The sequence below is a fragment of the Dermacentor variabilis genome, chromosome 10, assembly GCF_050947875.1.
Source record: "Dermacentor variabilis isolate Ectoservices chromosome 10, ASM5094787v1, whole genome shotgun sequence".
Classification (NCBI taxonomy): Eukaryota; Metazoa; Arthropoda; class Arachnida; order Ixodida; family Ixodidae; genus Dermacentor; species Dermacentor variabilis.
The window spans coordinates 12,565,970-12,583,505 of record NC_134577.1 but is presented as its reverse complement, the minus strand read 5'-3'; the positions used below and the strand labels follow the sequence as shown (position 1 = coordinate 12,583,505).

General features: G+C 40.8%; 1 protein-coding gene across 2 annotated transcripts in view; it reads right to left on the bottom strand.

Moving 5' to 3' along the window:
- Positions 1-261: 261 nt before the first annotated feature.
- Positions 262-17,536, bottom strand: part of AGBE (1,4-alpha-glucan-branching enzyme) — a 57,631-nt gene continuing 40,356 nt past the window's right edge. For both annotated transcript variants that reach the window (XM_075671594.1, XM_075671595.1), the window contains exons 10-15: positions 12,464-12,574; positions 10,897-11,068; positions 8,283-8,467; positions 3,139-3,269; positions 2,228-2,345; positions 262-409 (exon numbers count right to left, since the gene is read on the bottom strand). In XM_075671594.1, coding sequence (XP_075527709.1) covers positions 362-409; positions 2,228-2,345; positions 3,139-3,269; positions 8,283-8,467; positions 10,897-11,068; positions 12,464-12,574 — 765 coding nt within the window. In that variant the 3' untranslated portion in view covers positions 262-361. The remainder of the gene's footprint in view (positions 410-2,227; positions 2,346-3,138; positions 3,270-8,282; positions 8,468-10,896; positions 11,069-12,463; positions 12,575-17,536) is intronic.

Sequence of the window (17,536 nt, the reverse complement as noted above, 5' to 3'; positions counted from 1 at the left end):
GCCACTAAAGGGGTCCCTATCAGTCGCCATAGGGGCCGGGTGCGTGCTGACTGGTTAATTTCAAATTATCTGGCGAAGGCCAATTTTAGGATCGAAATAACAAAAGTTTGGGCCCATAGAAATGCATACGTAGGTGCCGGCCAGGACCTTCAGCTCTGGTGACTGCACTGCAAAAAAAAGTTGGTAAAGTTCTACTGATCAATTCAATAGTAAATGGTGAATTTTCTGAGAACTAGTTGAAGCTTACAGTAACAAGAAAAGTCAATGTTTGCTGGAGTGTTTATTTGTGAACAGCATGCTCAAATAGCTGCAAACCTAGAGGCAATATGTCGCACTATTCTCCACAAGCATCCAGTCCACATCAATCTACACGTGCATAGATGAGTCCCACTCTGCTGGGAATGTACGCCTGCAAAGAGAAGTTGTCATATTCAGATCACTTTAATAGCAGATAAGTGATGGCTTGCTATAGCTCATGCCATCATTTTCAGCACGCAGTAAGAACTAGCCTCAATTGTATCCACAGTCACTGCCCAACACAAATCAACTTAGCATTTTGTCAAGAGAGTCAAATATGCCTATAACACAAGATACTGCCCACTCCATCAAATGTTCTTCAAATTTATACAGGAATGTCGTACGGCATGGCATTAACTGTGGCATACTGATGCTGCTTCAAAACCCGACAGATTAAAGCACAAAGCCAATATTGCTTTTAGTTTGAGCAACAATACTTCATTTGATGTTCATTTGATGAACTTTGCAAGTTCCTTTCCTGCTTACATTAAACTCTTAGACTTCCTTTGTTCTTTACTTCAAGACTTATCCTTTTTGTGCGTGTGAACTACAGGCAGGAGATGTGTACCGAGTGTGAAGGCACAAGGAGTAGCATGTTGAGGTATACAGCCCTTGGATGCAAACTGGTATTTGTGAGGAAAAATAGAGCTGCGACTACGAGACAAAATTGTTAGCCCTTGGCGACATATGGCATGCATATAATGTAGACATGTGCAGTTTGCTTACTTATAGTCTTGTGCCTAACCGTTTTGTTAACATCCTTTGGAGAAAGTTTCAAAGCCACTTAGCACATGACGAAAGCTGTTCTAAGGTTGCACGTGATTCTGAGGCACTATGGAACTTAGTGCTCCAAATGTCCGGAGGAGGTGCTGTTACTTACTTTCCAGATCTGCAAGATTGCCAGGAGTAATGCTGAAGCACTGCTATAATAAAACTCAATGGCACCTGTCACTTACAAAGTGGCTTGGAAACTTTGTGCATGCTGTATACAGCTGTACCCTCTCCTATTCAGGTAGCCACAGCCTTGAAGTAGTTGACAGTTGGTATGCTCTTTGATTGGCCACTTCCATTAATCTCATGGTTCCAAAGGTGTAACTGCAGCAATAAAGTATGCATGCTAGCACTTTATGGTCAGAGAAGCTATGTTTTAACCAAACATGCCAATACACAATACACATTGAATGCTGCTGAATAATGACAGCGTAGGGTTTTCATGACTATTTCATGGTAGCAACTGAAGGGAACTATACCGTTCTGTTTTTACAGGTAGAACAATGTTTCTGCTACAGCACAGCAGAATGGTTAAAGATGTCATTACTACTTAACCATTACCACCCTGGCAAGTGTAAAGTTTCCCACAGAAGATTATGGGACACAAGATTTGTGAATAAATAATCTGCACGAAACCTATGCACATAGCCTCATATTCAAATTTTGTGTGCAGTAGCTTTTGCAGACTACACTGTTATACATTAAATTGAACACACCATGTCTTAAAGCAGAATTCGCACTTCTTGGGAAGTTTTGTGGCCAGCTGTACACATTATATTGTGCACATGGTAGGGGCTAAAGTACACTAAAATGATCTATTATGTGCCATTTTGTTTTAGTTTAATGTGCTGTAGTGTGGGAGGGATGCTGTACAAGAGTGTCAAAATTGTGGTGTGCACATAAAGGCATTATGCATACTGTGGAGAGCTAAAAAAACTATTCTTGCAGCTGCTAATCATCAATGCACAGATAATGATGTGCAGACTTAATGTGAAGTCTGGCATTTCCTCACAGTATTTTAATACTTCTAATAACTAACCTAAATGCATTCTTGTTTCTGCTGTCTAGGCCACCAGTATCACTCCAATTATAGCCAGTTATCACTAGGGGTGGTTTTGCATATGCAAGCTTCCGCAAAAAGTGACAATGTTTGGCATACTTTGATGGAGTTCCTTCGTCCAGCATAGGGGCTGTTGAAGGTGAAAATATCCACTCCCCTGTCGATACGCTTGTGGCCTCCAAACTCCTCTGCATCAGAGTCCAGGACAACTTTGTACCTGTAGTCACCACATTAAGGAAGTGCTCAAGAGAGAAGCCTATATTTTACTTTGCCCATCTGTATCACAATTGCCTGCTGCTTTTGTTCAGTTTTCTTTCTATTTTATGTTGTCTTGGTAGCCATGCTTGTGCTGGCAGTGCGTATCATTTTATTGTCAAGAGCAACCTATGGCGTGTCCTATTTTTTACTGCTCTATCATTATGATTTGCTCTCATATTCACCAAAGGAATGTGTGATGCAAGAAACATCATCCCACAACAGTCACTACTCAGAAGATCACCTGGCCATGAGCGATGCTGGCTAACACTCCCAAGGTCAGACATTGTATACGTACACAAATACCCAAGAAAGTATATGGGAGAATGGCCATCGATGTCGCTCAACTGGCAGAGCATCGCACAAGTAATATAAAAGATGTGGGTCTGGCTCCCGCCAGCAGCAACTTATTTCTTTTCTGTCCTTTTCATTTTCCTTTACCTAATTAATTCTTCATTTCAATTAAAACCACAGCTAATTTCCACTATGTTTCCCTTCACTTCATTTCCTGATTGATTCATGTGGTTGTGTGACAAAAAAAAAAAAACATCCAACCCCTCATGTTCCCTTTCTTGTTAATCTCTGTCCCCAAGATGTTCCAACGGTGTCATAGATGTTTTACGTTCACTTCAGGTTTTTCTGTGGGTACAAGCACCAAGTTTCTTCACGGTAATTTTTTGGTTGAAATACTACGCTTCAACATAGTTGGACGAATGTGCACCGCAGTCTGAGCAGTACCGTCAGAGAAAGGATACTTTCCAGGTGTGTCAACGCCGACTTGGTAGTCTGAGAAGCTCTTGGAAGGATGAAAGTTGATCACAAACAGAAGGCCAGCCCTCTCAAAAGCCACCACCTTGTCATCTTCATGCTTCCAGCTTACGTAAGCCTGTCAAGAAAAAGAAGAGCAAGCCAGAGTCTTTTTAACAATGCACAAAAGTAGAAAAGAACAATGAAAAAAATTGAGAGCCAGACATGGTAAAATGTAACGGTCTAGCTAGTTTTTTAAATTTCAAGTTCTAAAATACTAACTTTGGTTATGAACTTCTGACAGTGCAGGATAGAAGTGATCAGCTCCTTGCATGGTCCCAGAGTGTAAAAGCCAGATGTTATGAAACTGGTTTTCTAGTAGAATTGGGACTAGAAGAAAAAAAAATGTTTATTGTTATGCCAATTATTATTCTGTTTGCAAGAATAAAGGACAGAAGTAGCAATGTAGCTAATCAACAAGTGGAGGTAAAGAGAAGTGTGTTCAGTTGAGTCTGATGCAAGCAGACGTTGTTCAGCCTTTATTTGACTGTGGAAACACTCATTATTCATAATATGAGCAGCACTGAATTTTGATGTAGCTACATTTTTAGGAATGGCACTTTGTAAACTTGCCTTATCAGCAGTATTTCGTACTTGTGGGTAATAAAGCAAAAGTAGTGTATTTCGATTTCCCTCAAAAAAGGTATTATGTTCACAACTATGGAACTCCTTAGTAAAATGCATCACAATTTGTAAACTTTCTATATTTTGGGATTTAAAGCAGAGAAAATTCATATAGAATTAAACCTCAGTATAACGAAGTTGGTAAAATGGATAATTTGTTCTATTATGTTAAAATTTAGTTGCATTGAAATTTGACCTTTTATGCAAATAAGTAGTTGCCGATTGAGTTTTTTTGAAAAGAAAGGGCTGCAAAATCTTTCAATTTATTGAGCGATCAAAAAAAGCAAACTAGAGCAATAAAAATATTTTGTTCAGTTTGAAAGTCGGTGACGAAAAATACAGTTTATGTTGTGTTGACGACATATTCACATTGGCGGTACGAATTAAAACGAAGTCAGCCACACTTTCTTCGCATCCACTTTGCTCTCGTGGCTGATAGTGTCGCCTGCAGTGGCACGATGTTATTATGAAAAGCACTGGCAGCAGGGAGCGAATGCTTCATCTGCTTCGTGCCTTCAACGCGTCTTTGAAACTTGAGATTACACAAACTCCTGTACTAGACACACAGGAAGAAATGCACATGATGCCACGTCAACTCAGCACGGCCACTTTATTGTGCACGCCTCATGTATTTTCATATATATATGGGATCTAGCGGCCGGAAAACGTCTCATACGATCGCAGTTTAGCAATGTAGTGAACGTTGGTGCTGAAAAATTGTTTTCGGGAACATATGAACTGGTAAAAAAATTAGGGCAACTCTATTGGATTATTTTTTTTTGTTTGCAAATGCGAACGTGGCCGCCAGGAAAACATATGTAACGGGAACGTATCAACAATGGTGTGCTGTGTGTGTCTGTGTGTGTCTGTGTGTGTGTGTGTCTAATATATATATATATATATATATGGGTACTTGCCGGTGAGTGGAAGTGTCTTCGTTAGATCGGAAGCTTCATAAAATCGGGTTTCCTTAGATGGAGTTTTAACTGTACTATATATATATATATATAACGAAGACACTTCCATTCACCTTGCCGGCAAGTACCCATAAGGTTTAATCTTGTCATCAACCCAAAATAAAGAAATTAGCTTGCATTAAACCCCCAATTTAACAATACTTTTCCCAAAATAACTAAAAAAGGCTGTGATTTCTTTCTAATTTTGACGCAGATGCATTTTTTTTAAGCATGCGCTCTAACGCTATCGCATTAAAACATCTAGGCACCCTAGTCACGGCCCTAGTTTTGTTTTGATGAGGCTGCACGCCGCACTCATGCACGGAGCAACAGACTTGGCATTCACTAGCGTTCTTACGTACCAGATGACGCTAGGGGCAGCGGTAGCTGGGCTGCCCTCACGAGCTTTTTACATTCACAGGCGTGCGTTAGCGGCAAATACAATGCCAGACACTCGCCTTTTCGGTGTCGCGACGTTACAATTTTAGATTTCGAAGGACGGAAGAATCCCTTACTCAATTTCCCGAACTTCCTGATTTAATAAAATAATTCGAGCGTGGTCATCACTTTGTTAAATCGAGTTTCAACTGTATAGACAGAGAAAAAGAGGGGGGACAGGCTTGTTCCCCCCCCCCTCATAAAATAGTTGGTACGTCACTGATTATGCATCACTAAGTTATATCAACAATTTATGAACAGTAATATTGCACAACTTGTGCAAACACAACAACAAGTTTACTGAAGCAGTAAAGTGATACAAGATATTCGTCAAATGGGCAGCAATTATTTATCATTGGTCATTCATTGTACTAGAGGAACAGCTTACTATATATATTGCATCCATAGCTACAGACCTCAAATGTACTCATTATGTGCACCGTATGATTGTGCTGTATGAGTTCAGGCATTTGTTTACAACTTATGTGCAGCTGACAGAAGTAGTTTATGTCTTGGAGATACAGAGCTGAGTTCTTCAATTACTGATTGTCAGGGATTTCTGAATAAAGTATGGAGGCCGTAAAGCAATATTTTGATTCCAAGAGCACATAGAATTTTTCCCCCCACTTCATTACAAGTTCCATTCGAATTAGTTAAGCTCCTGTCCAACAAGAGCATTTCTGCGTTTCACACATATTTCAATAGAGAAATTGAGGGTCAATGACGCAGATATATGGCACTGCAAACAAGTCCCAAGTGGTCGATGCCGTATATTTACGACATCTGTGAGTTTGAAAAACGGGCCAATTTTTTAGCTTTCTAGAATAAAAACAGGAACAGTGCAACACAGGACGAGCGAGTAAACAGGGCAGAGCGCTGACTAATGCTCTATCCTGTTTACTCAAGCTAGTCAGCACTCCGTCCTGTTTACTCACTCGTCCTGTGTTGCGCTATTCCTGTTTTTATTCTAAAGATGAACCAACCAGCCCCATTGAACACACTGCTAACTTTCAGCTCTCTATTGCCCAGAAACTGCTGTGACCTTGTGTGGATAGAAGAAAATTTATTTTTCGCTCCGTAGTCTCTTGGTTTTAATTCCACAGTTTCTCTATGCTGTCACCTCAGAAATTTCTTCAGCAGTTTCTTCTTGCAGGCTGCTTTCTTTTGTCATGCTTGCAAAAACTGATGTCTACCTGGTTTCTAATCTCTTAAAAGGTCACTGCTAGATGCTCACTCTTTTATTGCTCATAGGGGTGCGATTACATCTGTTCACAGGTGGGTGCTAATATATACAAACAATGCCACCATATGCGAATGATGCTGCTATGCCTGCATTTCTTTTCTTGAGACTTGCAAAAGCTGATTGCCCTTCCTTGGCGATGGCATGAAGGATTACTGCAAGTTTCTGATTTGTATGGCTTTTCTGATGGGTGCACAACCATGGAGTTTTCTTGCGTGCGCCCACATACACAGTTTGATGTAACACTATGTAAGTGCACGCTGGTTGCTCTTCTGAGAGTTAAGCAGCAATTCATTTTATGCAGACTATTTTCCAAGTGCCAAATAGGGATAGGTATAGTATCTATTCCAGTGTATCTACATCTTTCTTCTTATTACAAGTATTTAAATAAGCCGATCTGTATTAATGAAGAAACTATGCATGTTTACCTACAGAAAATATTTTTTATCACTTTATGAGTGTCCTCCATGAGTGTCCTCCATGGTCACTCAAAAAATTTCGGTAAATTTTGTTTGAAATAGGTCACTATGAAGATTTTAAATTTGCAATAAAAGAGTTGCAGTTTTTCCCCAAAGGCAAAGCATTGATTGCGACAGCAAATTAGCAGATAGCCATACGAAGCGAGGATAATACTTTTATTTGCTGTATCAACCTGTAAACATTTGCTTGGTAACTAAATTAACAAGCATGGTGTCGGTGCACACAGGAAACATGAACACATCACACTCGATGACCACGGACACTCGCTGTCAATATGCTGACGTGACAAAACGTGGCAGCAGCTGCAAGCGAAGTAATCTTCGTGCTGTCTATCGCTTCAATGCAAAGTGAGCACCGAGAATACACAGAAGACACAAAGCTACAAGCCACCTACACACCTAGACTCTGCCTTCAGCAAAGATCGCTCTCAAGATATGATCGTGCACAGTCCACAAGTTCAGTTGCAGCCGGAGCAAAACATCGCCCCCCCCCCCCCCCCCCACTCCTTCTCCTCCTGGTGCCTCGCAACTTTGGGCACTTCGCGCGCCACAAAAGACAGTACGTTTCCTCTCTGCTTCCGTCACTTTCATGCGGGCGAGTTGAGCCACGATTTTTGCCTCCCCTCACACGCTTTCACTCGCACATACAGCGTAGAGCGTCTGGCGACGGGCTTACCACCCTTGGACTTTATGTGGAACTTCACGGCAACGGCGACAACGATGGCAGAAAAGCGCTTGGAGTGCCCATATAATTGCTATTGCAATAATAAATAAACCCTGCGTGGTCACATTTGGTAGAAAAAATTCATTGTCAAAGGGCTAAAGGGATTAAACAACTTTGAGCCCAAAGGTGAGCCAGCAGCTTCTCACAAGCCTACGGTACTCTCCTCATGGAGGACACTCTTTCCTCCTCTTCACATATTTCTCTAGGAGGCACCTGGATACTGTGTCAGTACTGAATGTTATGCTGGTGCTGCTATTTTCTTGTTTAAAGATACAATCTACTTCCGGTTACCACGACTCCATGCTTCCTGCCTACAGGCTGTTGCCGATGCACATACAGTGCAAAGCATACTACATGATAAGATGACTAGGAAGAGTGGGCATGCCGGTGTACAGCAAAGGCATGTTGGCAGACCGATTGGAACTGATGTCCCTCACAGATGGAATGACCAACAGCTTTCACGTCTGTGATGTTATGTGCATGACTCTGTTGGCATCACAATAAGTGAATAAGGAACTGTAAAAGCCCGGACGGGAGCATGTGGTTGTTTTTTCAATTTGTGGCTTCTTGACAGTGTATATTGCTGCCAGTCTGCACAGTGCTAGTGTTAAATTGGTAAACAACTGCTTACTGGTGGTGCTGGCAGCCAGTGGTACTTGTCCTCTGTCTCATTGAGGGCACGGTCAAAGTTGTTGAGGAACCTGTAGCGCAACAGATTGTCATCCACGAGGTGCCACTGACGCCGGGCATGGTGGTAGCTTTCATTGTTGCCCACACGTGGGAAGTCCAGCCACTCGGGATGACCAAACTCATTCCCTGCACAGTTACATTTTATCCCGTCATTAATTATGTAACAAAATGGGTACAGTGTCACTAGAAGAGTCAGAGCTCCCGAAGTTCACAGACTGCTGCGATACCTCTTCACTCAAATGTAAATGATATTAATGTGGAAAGAACAGCAAGTGGCACAAAGCTCAGTTTAGTAAGGTTACATTGCAATAGGCACATTTTACAGATAAAATATTATTATATAATTATTGCACATGCATAATACTGAAAGTCAAGCTAGGATTCAAGAGCTTTTTAGCATAGTAACATACATTGCTATGAAGTACACAAAACACATCACAAAATAACAAAAAGTGCCCACAGTATGCCAAGAACCAGATGTTCAATACAAAGCACTAGAAATGTCATAATTATCTTATCAAATAAATATTTCTTTATTGTGTTCAGGAAAGAATTGGCTGATTAGGAAGAAAGCGTTTTTATGAGCACAGAATGCTTACGCAGTCATAGTGAAAGTCAAGAACTACGCATTCAATTAAATGGTGCTGTCCAATCAGGCAAGAGCAATGTTTTCAGGAAAAGCCTGGTAACTTCTTAATGTGATGAAAAACAATGTGACACTTTGGGATTGATGTAGACTCCTAGTAACCTAGTTAATGCAGACAATGCTTATGTAGCCTGCAGTACACGACACAGTATGCAAAACAGACTTGAAATACTTAACGCACTCATAATTGTAGAGAAAACTTCATTAGATCAAAAAACTTTCAAATTGAAGTTTCTATGTTTCATCGGTAGAAATAATTTCACACGTTCCTATCAAAGCCCTGTTGAGTAGGCTAGCATGTTGTGAAGGACAAAAACAAGTAGTACACACATCTAAACTGTGCTCAGTAACATTCAAGTAAATGTGACTGACTACACCAGTATTGCAAAACTGCCTTATCTGTTCTACGTACATGGATGTATTTCCACATACAAGGTTTGGAAATGTGTCTTAATTCAGCACAGACACAAATTACTAAGTAAAAGTTGAGCTTGTCAAGCAAAGAAGCAGCAGGCCTATCATTTGCTGCTAAATCAACGTGCAAGAAAATAGCTGCTCCAAAAGACCACGGAAAAATGTACTTGTATTATGCTAGGCATCACATTTTCTCCTTAGAAAAAATAAAAGTAAAAACAATTTATAAAGATGCAAGTTCACAATAACAGCATTTTTGGATCTGTATTTCAATTGCCACAGCCAAATGGAAGCACAATTGCCATATTGATCCATTCTAATCATATTTTTACTCACTAAATGGAATGGCTGACAGTCCTGCATGTGATGTTTACGGATCCAAGGAGGATATTGACCACTTATTGTGCTACTGTCCTCAATTTGAAGCACGAAGACAATCTACATCCAACACATTCAAGAAACTAGATGATTGTCCTCACAGTGAAAGACAATACTAGAACACCGTACCCACCGATCATCAGTTCAGAAGGCAGTGAAGGCACTTTTGTGCTTTCTGAGAACGTGATTTGCACAAGCGGCTTTGATTCTAGTACTGTCCATGCATGTCTCTACACACTTTCTCTCTCTCCCTTCTCTCAGCGTACGGTAGCCAACTGGACTCTTGACTGGTTAACATCCCTGCCTTCCTTATAACCCTCTCTCTCTACTGGTATATTACATGCAGCTGCAGAAGTACTTTTGGATTTGATGTATCAGTCACACAATTCGAAATGTTATCACAGGTCCTTTGTAAAAAAAGAAACGCATAACTGTGCATACAACTTTTGGAAATAACAGCATGAAAAATGCTAGAATGTTTATTCATTATGAACAGCCCTGCAAATTTTTTTTTGTTTTTTTTTTTTCATAACACAATCCTCAAAAACAATTGGGTTATGAAATATTGGCTACTACTCACTTTATATTTGCTATCGGTTTAAATGAAGTCAACATAGCTGCCAACGACGTTATACTCAATTCTGTAAATTGTGGGATCTAACATCCCATTATTGCATAGTGGCTTATGGAGATGTGGTGGTATGGGGCTCCGGAATAATTTTAACCATTTGGGATTCTTTAATGTGCACCTAAAATTAAGTGCACAAGTGTTTTTGCATTACGTCTCTATTGAAATCCACCTGCCTTGTGGTGAGCAGCAAAATGCCATAGCCACTGTGACAGGCCACTCAGTTCTGTACAGATAATTACAAAAGTTACAATGCTAGAAAAAAGTGATTCGCTAAATTTTCATCTGCCTTTAATTTATTCATTGCAACAATACAGTATGAGTGCCTTGGCTGGAACAATCAGTGGTGGCGTGTCCTTTGTGACAGGCACTCGACACATAAAAGTTGCCAAGTGCTTCTTTACTCTCAGGTTATTTGAATTTTTGTTTTGCTATACACTCGAAAATACAGTTCAAGCGAAATGAGAATGCCGAAATTTAAGGCCTCACCAATGAAGTTGAGCCATGCTTCACCACCAAGAGCATGAGTTATCATGCGGATAATCTTGTGCAGGGCAATGCCACGATCAATGATGGGACTGAGCTCTGTCAGCACCGACATGTTGGTATACATCTCCTTGTCCATCAGCCAGAAAGCCAACGTCTTGTCCCCAACAAGGGCCTGCAATGAATGCCACAGGGCACGTTGGCTGACTGAACATCTTGCCTTGTATGCTCCAAAGTTAGGCTATGAACAACATACCATACTGAAATTCTCCAGGTTAAAATACACTAAAGAGAAATTGTAAATGAATTTAGACTGATAAATAGTTCTTTAAAAACTATTTCTTTTAATTTCATAGCAAGACATTGATTGCTAGAAATGAAAGAGAAGGCCAAACTTCCATTTCTTGAATTTCACGCCAGAACCCTATGCGCTGGTACATCAGACCAATGTCACAGATTTCAAAGTACTACCAAGCCTCGCTATAATGAAGCCATATCTGACACAAAAATATCTTCATTATATCCAATATCCATTACAAGTTTGTTGCAATAAACTACATAAATCCTGGCATTTTCCGTACCAAAACCACGACATAAATATGAAGCACGCCATAGTGGGAGACTCTGGATTAATTTTGACCACCTGCAGTACCATGCAAGGTACACAGGTGTCTTTGCATTTCACCCTTATCAAAATGTGGTCAAAATGCACCCTCAAGCTTAGCAGTGCAACAGTTAAGCCACCAGGGCGGGTAAATTCGTTTCATGCTTATATCAGGATGAAAAATTTTATGTTTACTTCAATATATCCAATAATTCATTATATCCCTGTTTGTTACATATATTGAAGTTTGACTTTATTTTCCCGTATTTGGGTTATTGCGGTCAAGCAAATATTCTTGAAACTTCCAAAGTTCAACCTCAGACTCTCTTTTAAAATACAATGTAGCCCATCTTCACTGATGAAAAATTAAAATACAAGCAGATGCCATCAAAATAAAGCCTATATTTGGGAACTGTGTATTACGAACAAATTCATTCCTTAGCTGTAGAGAAAACAAATTCTGAGGAAGTGAGTTGGATTTGAATGCAGTGGTGTGGCTACCTTCAAGCAAAATACAAGTACACCTTTAATGTTTCCCAAGCTGGAATTTACTAGCAGCTACATAAGGCTGCAATAGATGCTAAAGGAGAGAAGAGTGCCTCAGTGCCTGCCCTAAGTGCTAAGAAATAATGCTAAGGGCACTTTAGAAACAGGACAAGGATATGTTGTGGGCAGCACCCAAAACCTCACTACAGTAAACATGCGCTAGTTAATTATTGGCTCTGGCATAACCAAATGCATGACACAAAAAACAAGTCATTGTTAGTAAACTACCGCTGGCTTTTAAAGCTGCCGCCAGAGGTTCCCTGCACAATGGCTGACATACTGAAAATGCCACAAGCATTATTCAGCACAGAGCTGGAACACCGCTAGCGAAATGGTAGAGTTCGCACTTTAAAAACCAAAGTCTCCCTCATTATAGAAGCCCAGTGGGGGCAAGCGCTCTCTGTGAGTGAACACACACACCTGGTCATGGGACTCTGCGTAGGCAACTGTCTTCTCCATCCACCGGCGGTTGCTCATGGTGTGCACAATGTTCCCCATGTTCCAGTCCTCATCCTTTTGCTCCTTTAGGAGCTGCACAGGAAACACCAGAAATCTGCTTCAGAAATGCTGCATCACAAAGCATGCCAAAGCAGAAAGCTTAACCTAGAGAGCTCCTATCTAAATAACAAGGCAATGGGCAAATCATTCTGTTCAGTGCACACTCAACAAATTTTGATCAGGTTTCTTGCTTTAAAAAAAAAGAAAGTTGAAATATGCCAACTGCTGCAAGCAGGTCTTTAGCCTAGGCCATCAGTTCAATGGAGAATTTTCATTTTTCTGTTTTATTGTTCTGTTTTTTTTTTCTAGGTGACAAAAAGAAGGGGTAAATAGATCAACAGGTTTACAGCTTGGTAAATATTGAATAAAAATTATACTGCACTGTGAACAGCATCTATAGGAACATCTGAAGTGGATAAAATGAATATATTACCTATACAGTGCTCTGAATTATTCCAATATTTACTGCATAGGGCTTTTGCAAAACTCTTGTAAAGAATCTATAATTGTTTCATGCAAACTGTAAAATAATACACCATGTTGGTCTACTCTAGATGACCTAAAAGACAAATTTTACAGAATTGTGATTTCTGTTATTGATAAAGACTAACAAACTTATAAACTTACTGCTTCAATGTTTTTTATACCTACTGACATTCAAATTATGAAAAAATTGTGGTGGTGCTAAATCAGAACAGTGCTCCCAACAGTGAACAGAATTTAGCCTTCTCTCTTAAATGCAATATATATAATTCATATCACCACTGGGGTTGCCAGTAAGAACATATCAGTGCCTCACATGCATTTCAATAGAGACAACTTAGGGACATTCAGTGCTCGCAAGCAGAGGCATAGCATTCCCATTTTCCTTAAAGCGAGGGGGTTCTTGCGGAAGCCAAAGTAACTGTTGTGACCAAAATTTAGGGGTCTATTTATGCATGGTTCATTCCTTTGTACAAAAAAAAAAAAAATCTTGTAACACTCATGAACAGCCAGAGGTAGGCAAAAAGCCCTAAATTTTTGTTTTCCTCTTTAACCCTCGCCACGTAAGTACTGTGCTCACCTCTTACCTGCCCTCAGAGTGAAAAATCTGACTGCCCTTCTCTTACCTTCCGTTTTCTACAATTTCAAGTAAACCATTTTCTCTACCAGTAAGCTTAGTTCACAATACTGATTGTCTAGTGCCATTCCTGTTTCAAAGCGTGCCACACTGCTTTGCCTTTAGGTGCTTGACCATAGGTCGGCAAAATAAATAGAGCTCATCAGACTTGCTCATCACAATTATACTCAGCCAGGCTCACTCGGATTCAAACACACCAGATCTAAACTCAGCTTGGCTCACTCAGGCTGAGACTCACCAAAATTCTGCTCAATCGTACTCATTCAAGCTCAAGAAAATTTTAGGGCTCACTTGATCTTGTACTTACCAGAATTATACTCAGCCGGTATGCCTCGGACTCAGACTCGGCAAAATTCTACTCAGTCAGGTTCACTTGGACTCAATCAGACTCAGAAAGGTCTTGATGGCCCACAGATCTCACTAAGTCCGACTTTCTCTTGAATCGAACATATCAATGACAAAGATACCTTCATACCAGGCTAATATATAGGGAATGCAGAGGGACTACATACGCTAATAATTTATGAAAGAGCATGCAAAAGAGTTATTAATATACAATAAATTTCCTTAATTTCTTGTTCTTCACGATGTCTTGTAAGAACTAAATATGTATGACGCCCGACTTTGGAAGTGCTGGATTTATTTCGCCTAAAGATAAAATTTGCAAAAGGGATCTTTAAAGATAATGCAAATTCTTATTTGTTTGTGCTTGTGTGCGTGCATATTGTGTGCACCCTCTTTCGTTTCTGTGGTGCATGTGCATTTTAGGCAGTTCGGGATAGATCACAGTCCTTCAAGGCACTGTACTAAATGAAGGCTTGCCTCGTAAACAAAAGTTCTCCCTGCTGGAACTGTGCACAAAGAAGTTCTACCATATGTAATGCCACTTATCCATGATTTACTATAGAATTGCAGGAGGCCCAGCTCGCTGTAATGCTTTTTTTAGGTGTCAGACATAACGCAAGGCAGTGAGAATTTCTTAAGTTTTGTTTGGTCCACGAAATCAACCGTAGTTTCGTCTATGACATATGTGCCATAGGTGCAGATGCGCAATTTCAGCAGTGACACTACTGACAACCATATTCGCTTTCAATCACACTGAATGTGGGCATCAAATGCGGAGGATGGAAAAGATCAAAGAGGGAGCATCACGTGATAAAATATTAATAATAAAGGACTCATGGGAAATTGGCTCTCCCCAAGTGATGTGAAAGCAATAATTTTTATCCGCTGAGCGCGTGGAATGAGAAAGTGTGACAAGGGCGCCACTAAAACCTACCGTGTACCATACAGTGTTTGAACAAGCCTAATAACCATGCAGGACCTACTCCTGAAGACTCATTGCGCACATTGGTGCTGGAGAGAATGTCATGGGGTCGCACCATAGGAGGCTGGCTTGTCGAAGCTAGCTGCTCAGCACTGTGCTCCCTGCTATTTGCATTTTCCATCCGTCAAGGCACCACATGTGCGTGCAAAAGCTACATCAGCAACATTCAGTTGAACTAGGATTGATGAGAGCAATGCTGAAAGTATGCATCACCTCGTTCTTCTCCAAGTCTGCTCTGGACACTAAGCATTTGGAATAACCGGTCGCTCCACAGAAGCAAGAGTAGTACCACTCATCATAGGCAATGCCACAAGCGTAGTTTAGCAGCTTGACTAGCGAATGAGCAGTGCCATGATGTCGAATCACGCTGAACTGCAGCTACTACTGCTTCTACATGAAGGCTCAAACACCGAAGCAAAACAGGGAAGGGTTCGAAGGAATGCTGAATGGGAATGGTAACTATGCTGACAAAACCTACTAAACTGGAGAAACTCTGACAGTATCGAATTTGCTCACTTCTAGCAACAATGCAGCCCACAGCGTGCCTTGTTTGACCTTGGCCACAACACAGAAAAAAGAAATGCTTATACGGCGTGCACTATACTCGCAATTGCCCAGATGCTTCGTGCTTTGCAGCATCCTTCTGCCACTTCCCTTACAAGCCTGCTTAATGCCAAGAAAAAATACATGGAGGGGGAGGGAGGGGTGGAAGGGCAGTGTTGGTAGTCTGGACGCAGTGGCGCAGACTTCGCTACGGGTGCTCCATGAAAGGCTTGGGTAAAAGTGGAGGCATACACTCATGATGGGGAGGGGGAACTAGCAGTTGCAGCGCAGGGCTGAGTATTCCCATGCTTGATCTTTTTTTATGCACTCATGTGATGTATCCAACATCATGCTTCCGTCCCCGCCGCAAATTTAGCAATGTTGTTTTGTGTGTTTAGGTAGGCAAAATAAAGAGAACTCACTAAGACTCACTCACAAAACATATCTTTTGCTCAGGGCTCACTCGGACTCAGATTCATCAAACTTTTGCTCAGCTAGGCTCACTCGGAATCAGACTCCCCAAAAGTTAACTCGGGTAAGCTCATACATACTAAGACTCATCAAAATTTTACTCAGCCAGGCTCACTCGCACTCAGACTCGCCAAACCACAACTCAGCCGGACTCTCTCAGACAGATTCATGAGTCGGTGTGAGTCTGAGTGAGTTTACCGACCTATGCACTTTACTAAACCTAAATATTAAGCTGTCCGCGAAACTTGCAGACAAAGCCCATGTTCAGGCATGCTCACTGCTAAGTAGTTCCTTCAGCGTAAGCAGTGAGCTAAGGCACATTCTGCTCGATTATTTTGCACCGCTGGGGCAGCCCGTCTTCAATCTCTTCATTATTTCCCAATTTCTATCCAGAATTCCTGGTGTTGGTGACATGAAACCTGCGGTTCAATCATGAAAGAAAGAAAATATCGTCGAGACACCAGAAAATTACTACGTATATTGAGTTGAAAACGCCGATAAACGTGTCATGCTGTTCTTGTCTGAATAAAATTTTGCTTACAGCCTGTCACTCCATCATATGGCACTGCAGTGTCGAAGTGCAAAATTCAGAAGGAATGCTAAAACCAAAAAGAGAGTCGCTGTATATTGCACTTTCATATTCCACCAAACTGATACGGGGATTACGCATATGCAAAGGTAAGTAAGAGTGTATTTACAGAATGTATACAGGGGTATTAAATAGTCCAGCCGATTGGCAGCTCCCACGCAGTGCTTCTTGATAATCTCGTCTTTCTTGCTGCATGGTTGTCGCGTTCATGTGCAAGTGCCACGTAAAAATGTAGAGAGGTTTCGCTATTATTTTCATGGCAGTAAATCATCCGGCAGCGATGTTAAATTTCTAGAAATACAAAATAAACGAGAATGCTGGCTAATATAATAAATATTAATATAATAAATAATAATAGTAAAATAATAATAAATATAATAAAGTTGCTTGACTGTCATTGCCATGCACGAGCTTAAGAATAAAACAAACAAGTTTTAGTTGTAGTGTAGACGAGGTCTAGGTATATTACTGACATTTTTTTTCCTGCATCTTGATGTTTCCTTTAGTTAGTATGTCAACAAATGCTATCAGTTTTCGAAAATCCACAAACTCAAATTTTTTTTTGCATTTATTTAGAGAAAGAAAACGTAAATTGCAGGGCGTTTGCTTCAGATAAAGGAATCTGCTGACCGATTGTAATCCGTGAAAAAATCTCTTAACAGCAAAAGTCGCCATCATTCCTCCCGCTCTTGTTACTGCTTTAAGTGGCCCTACAGCTTTCAATAGGTTTAGCTACACCTAACACCAACGCCATTTACGACTTAAGTCAGTTAAAAGTGGGCTTCGATGCACATCTGCGCTACAGAGACTTCCTGCCATGTACCTCATAACTTTAGACCTTAAATCCACCATGCATACGATCAAGTGATTTAACCTCGCATCATCACCCACACCCTCCTTCACTCCTACACTCACCTCACAGTGTCCACCCTCCCTCACCTTCAC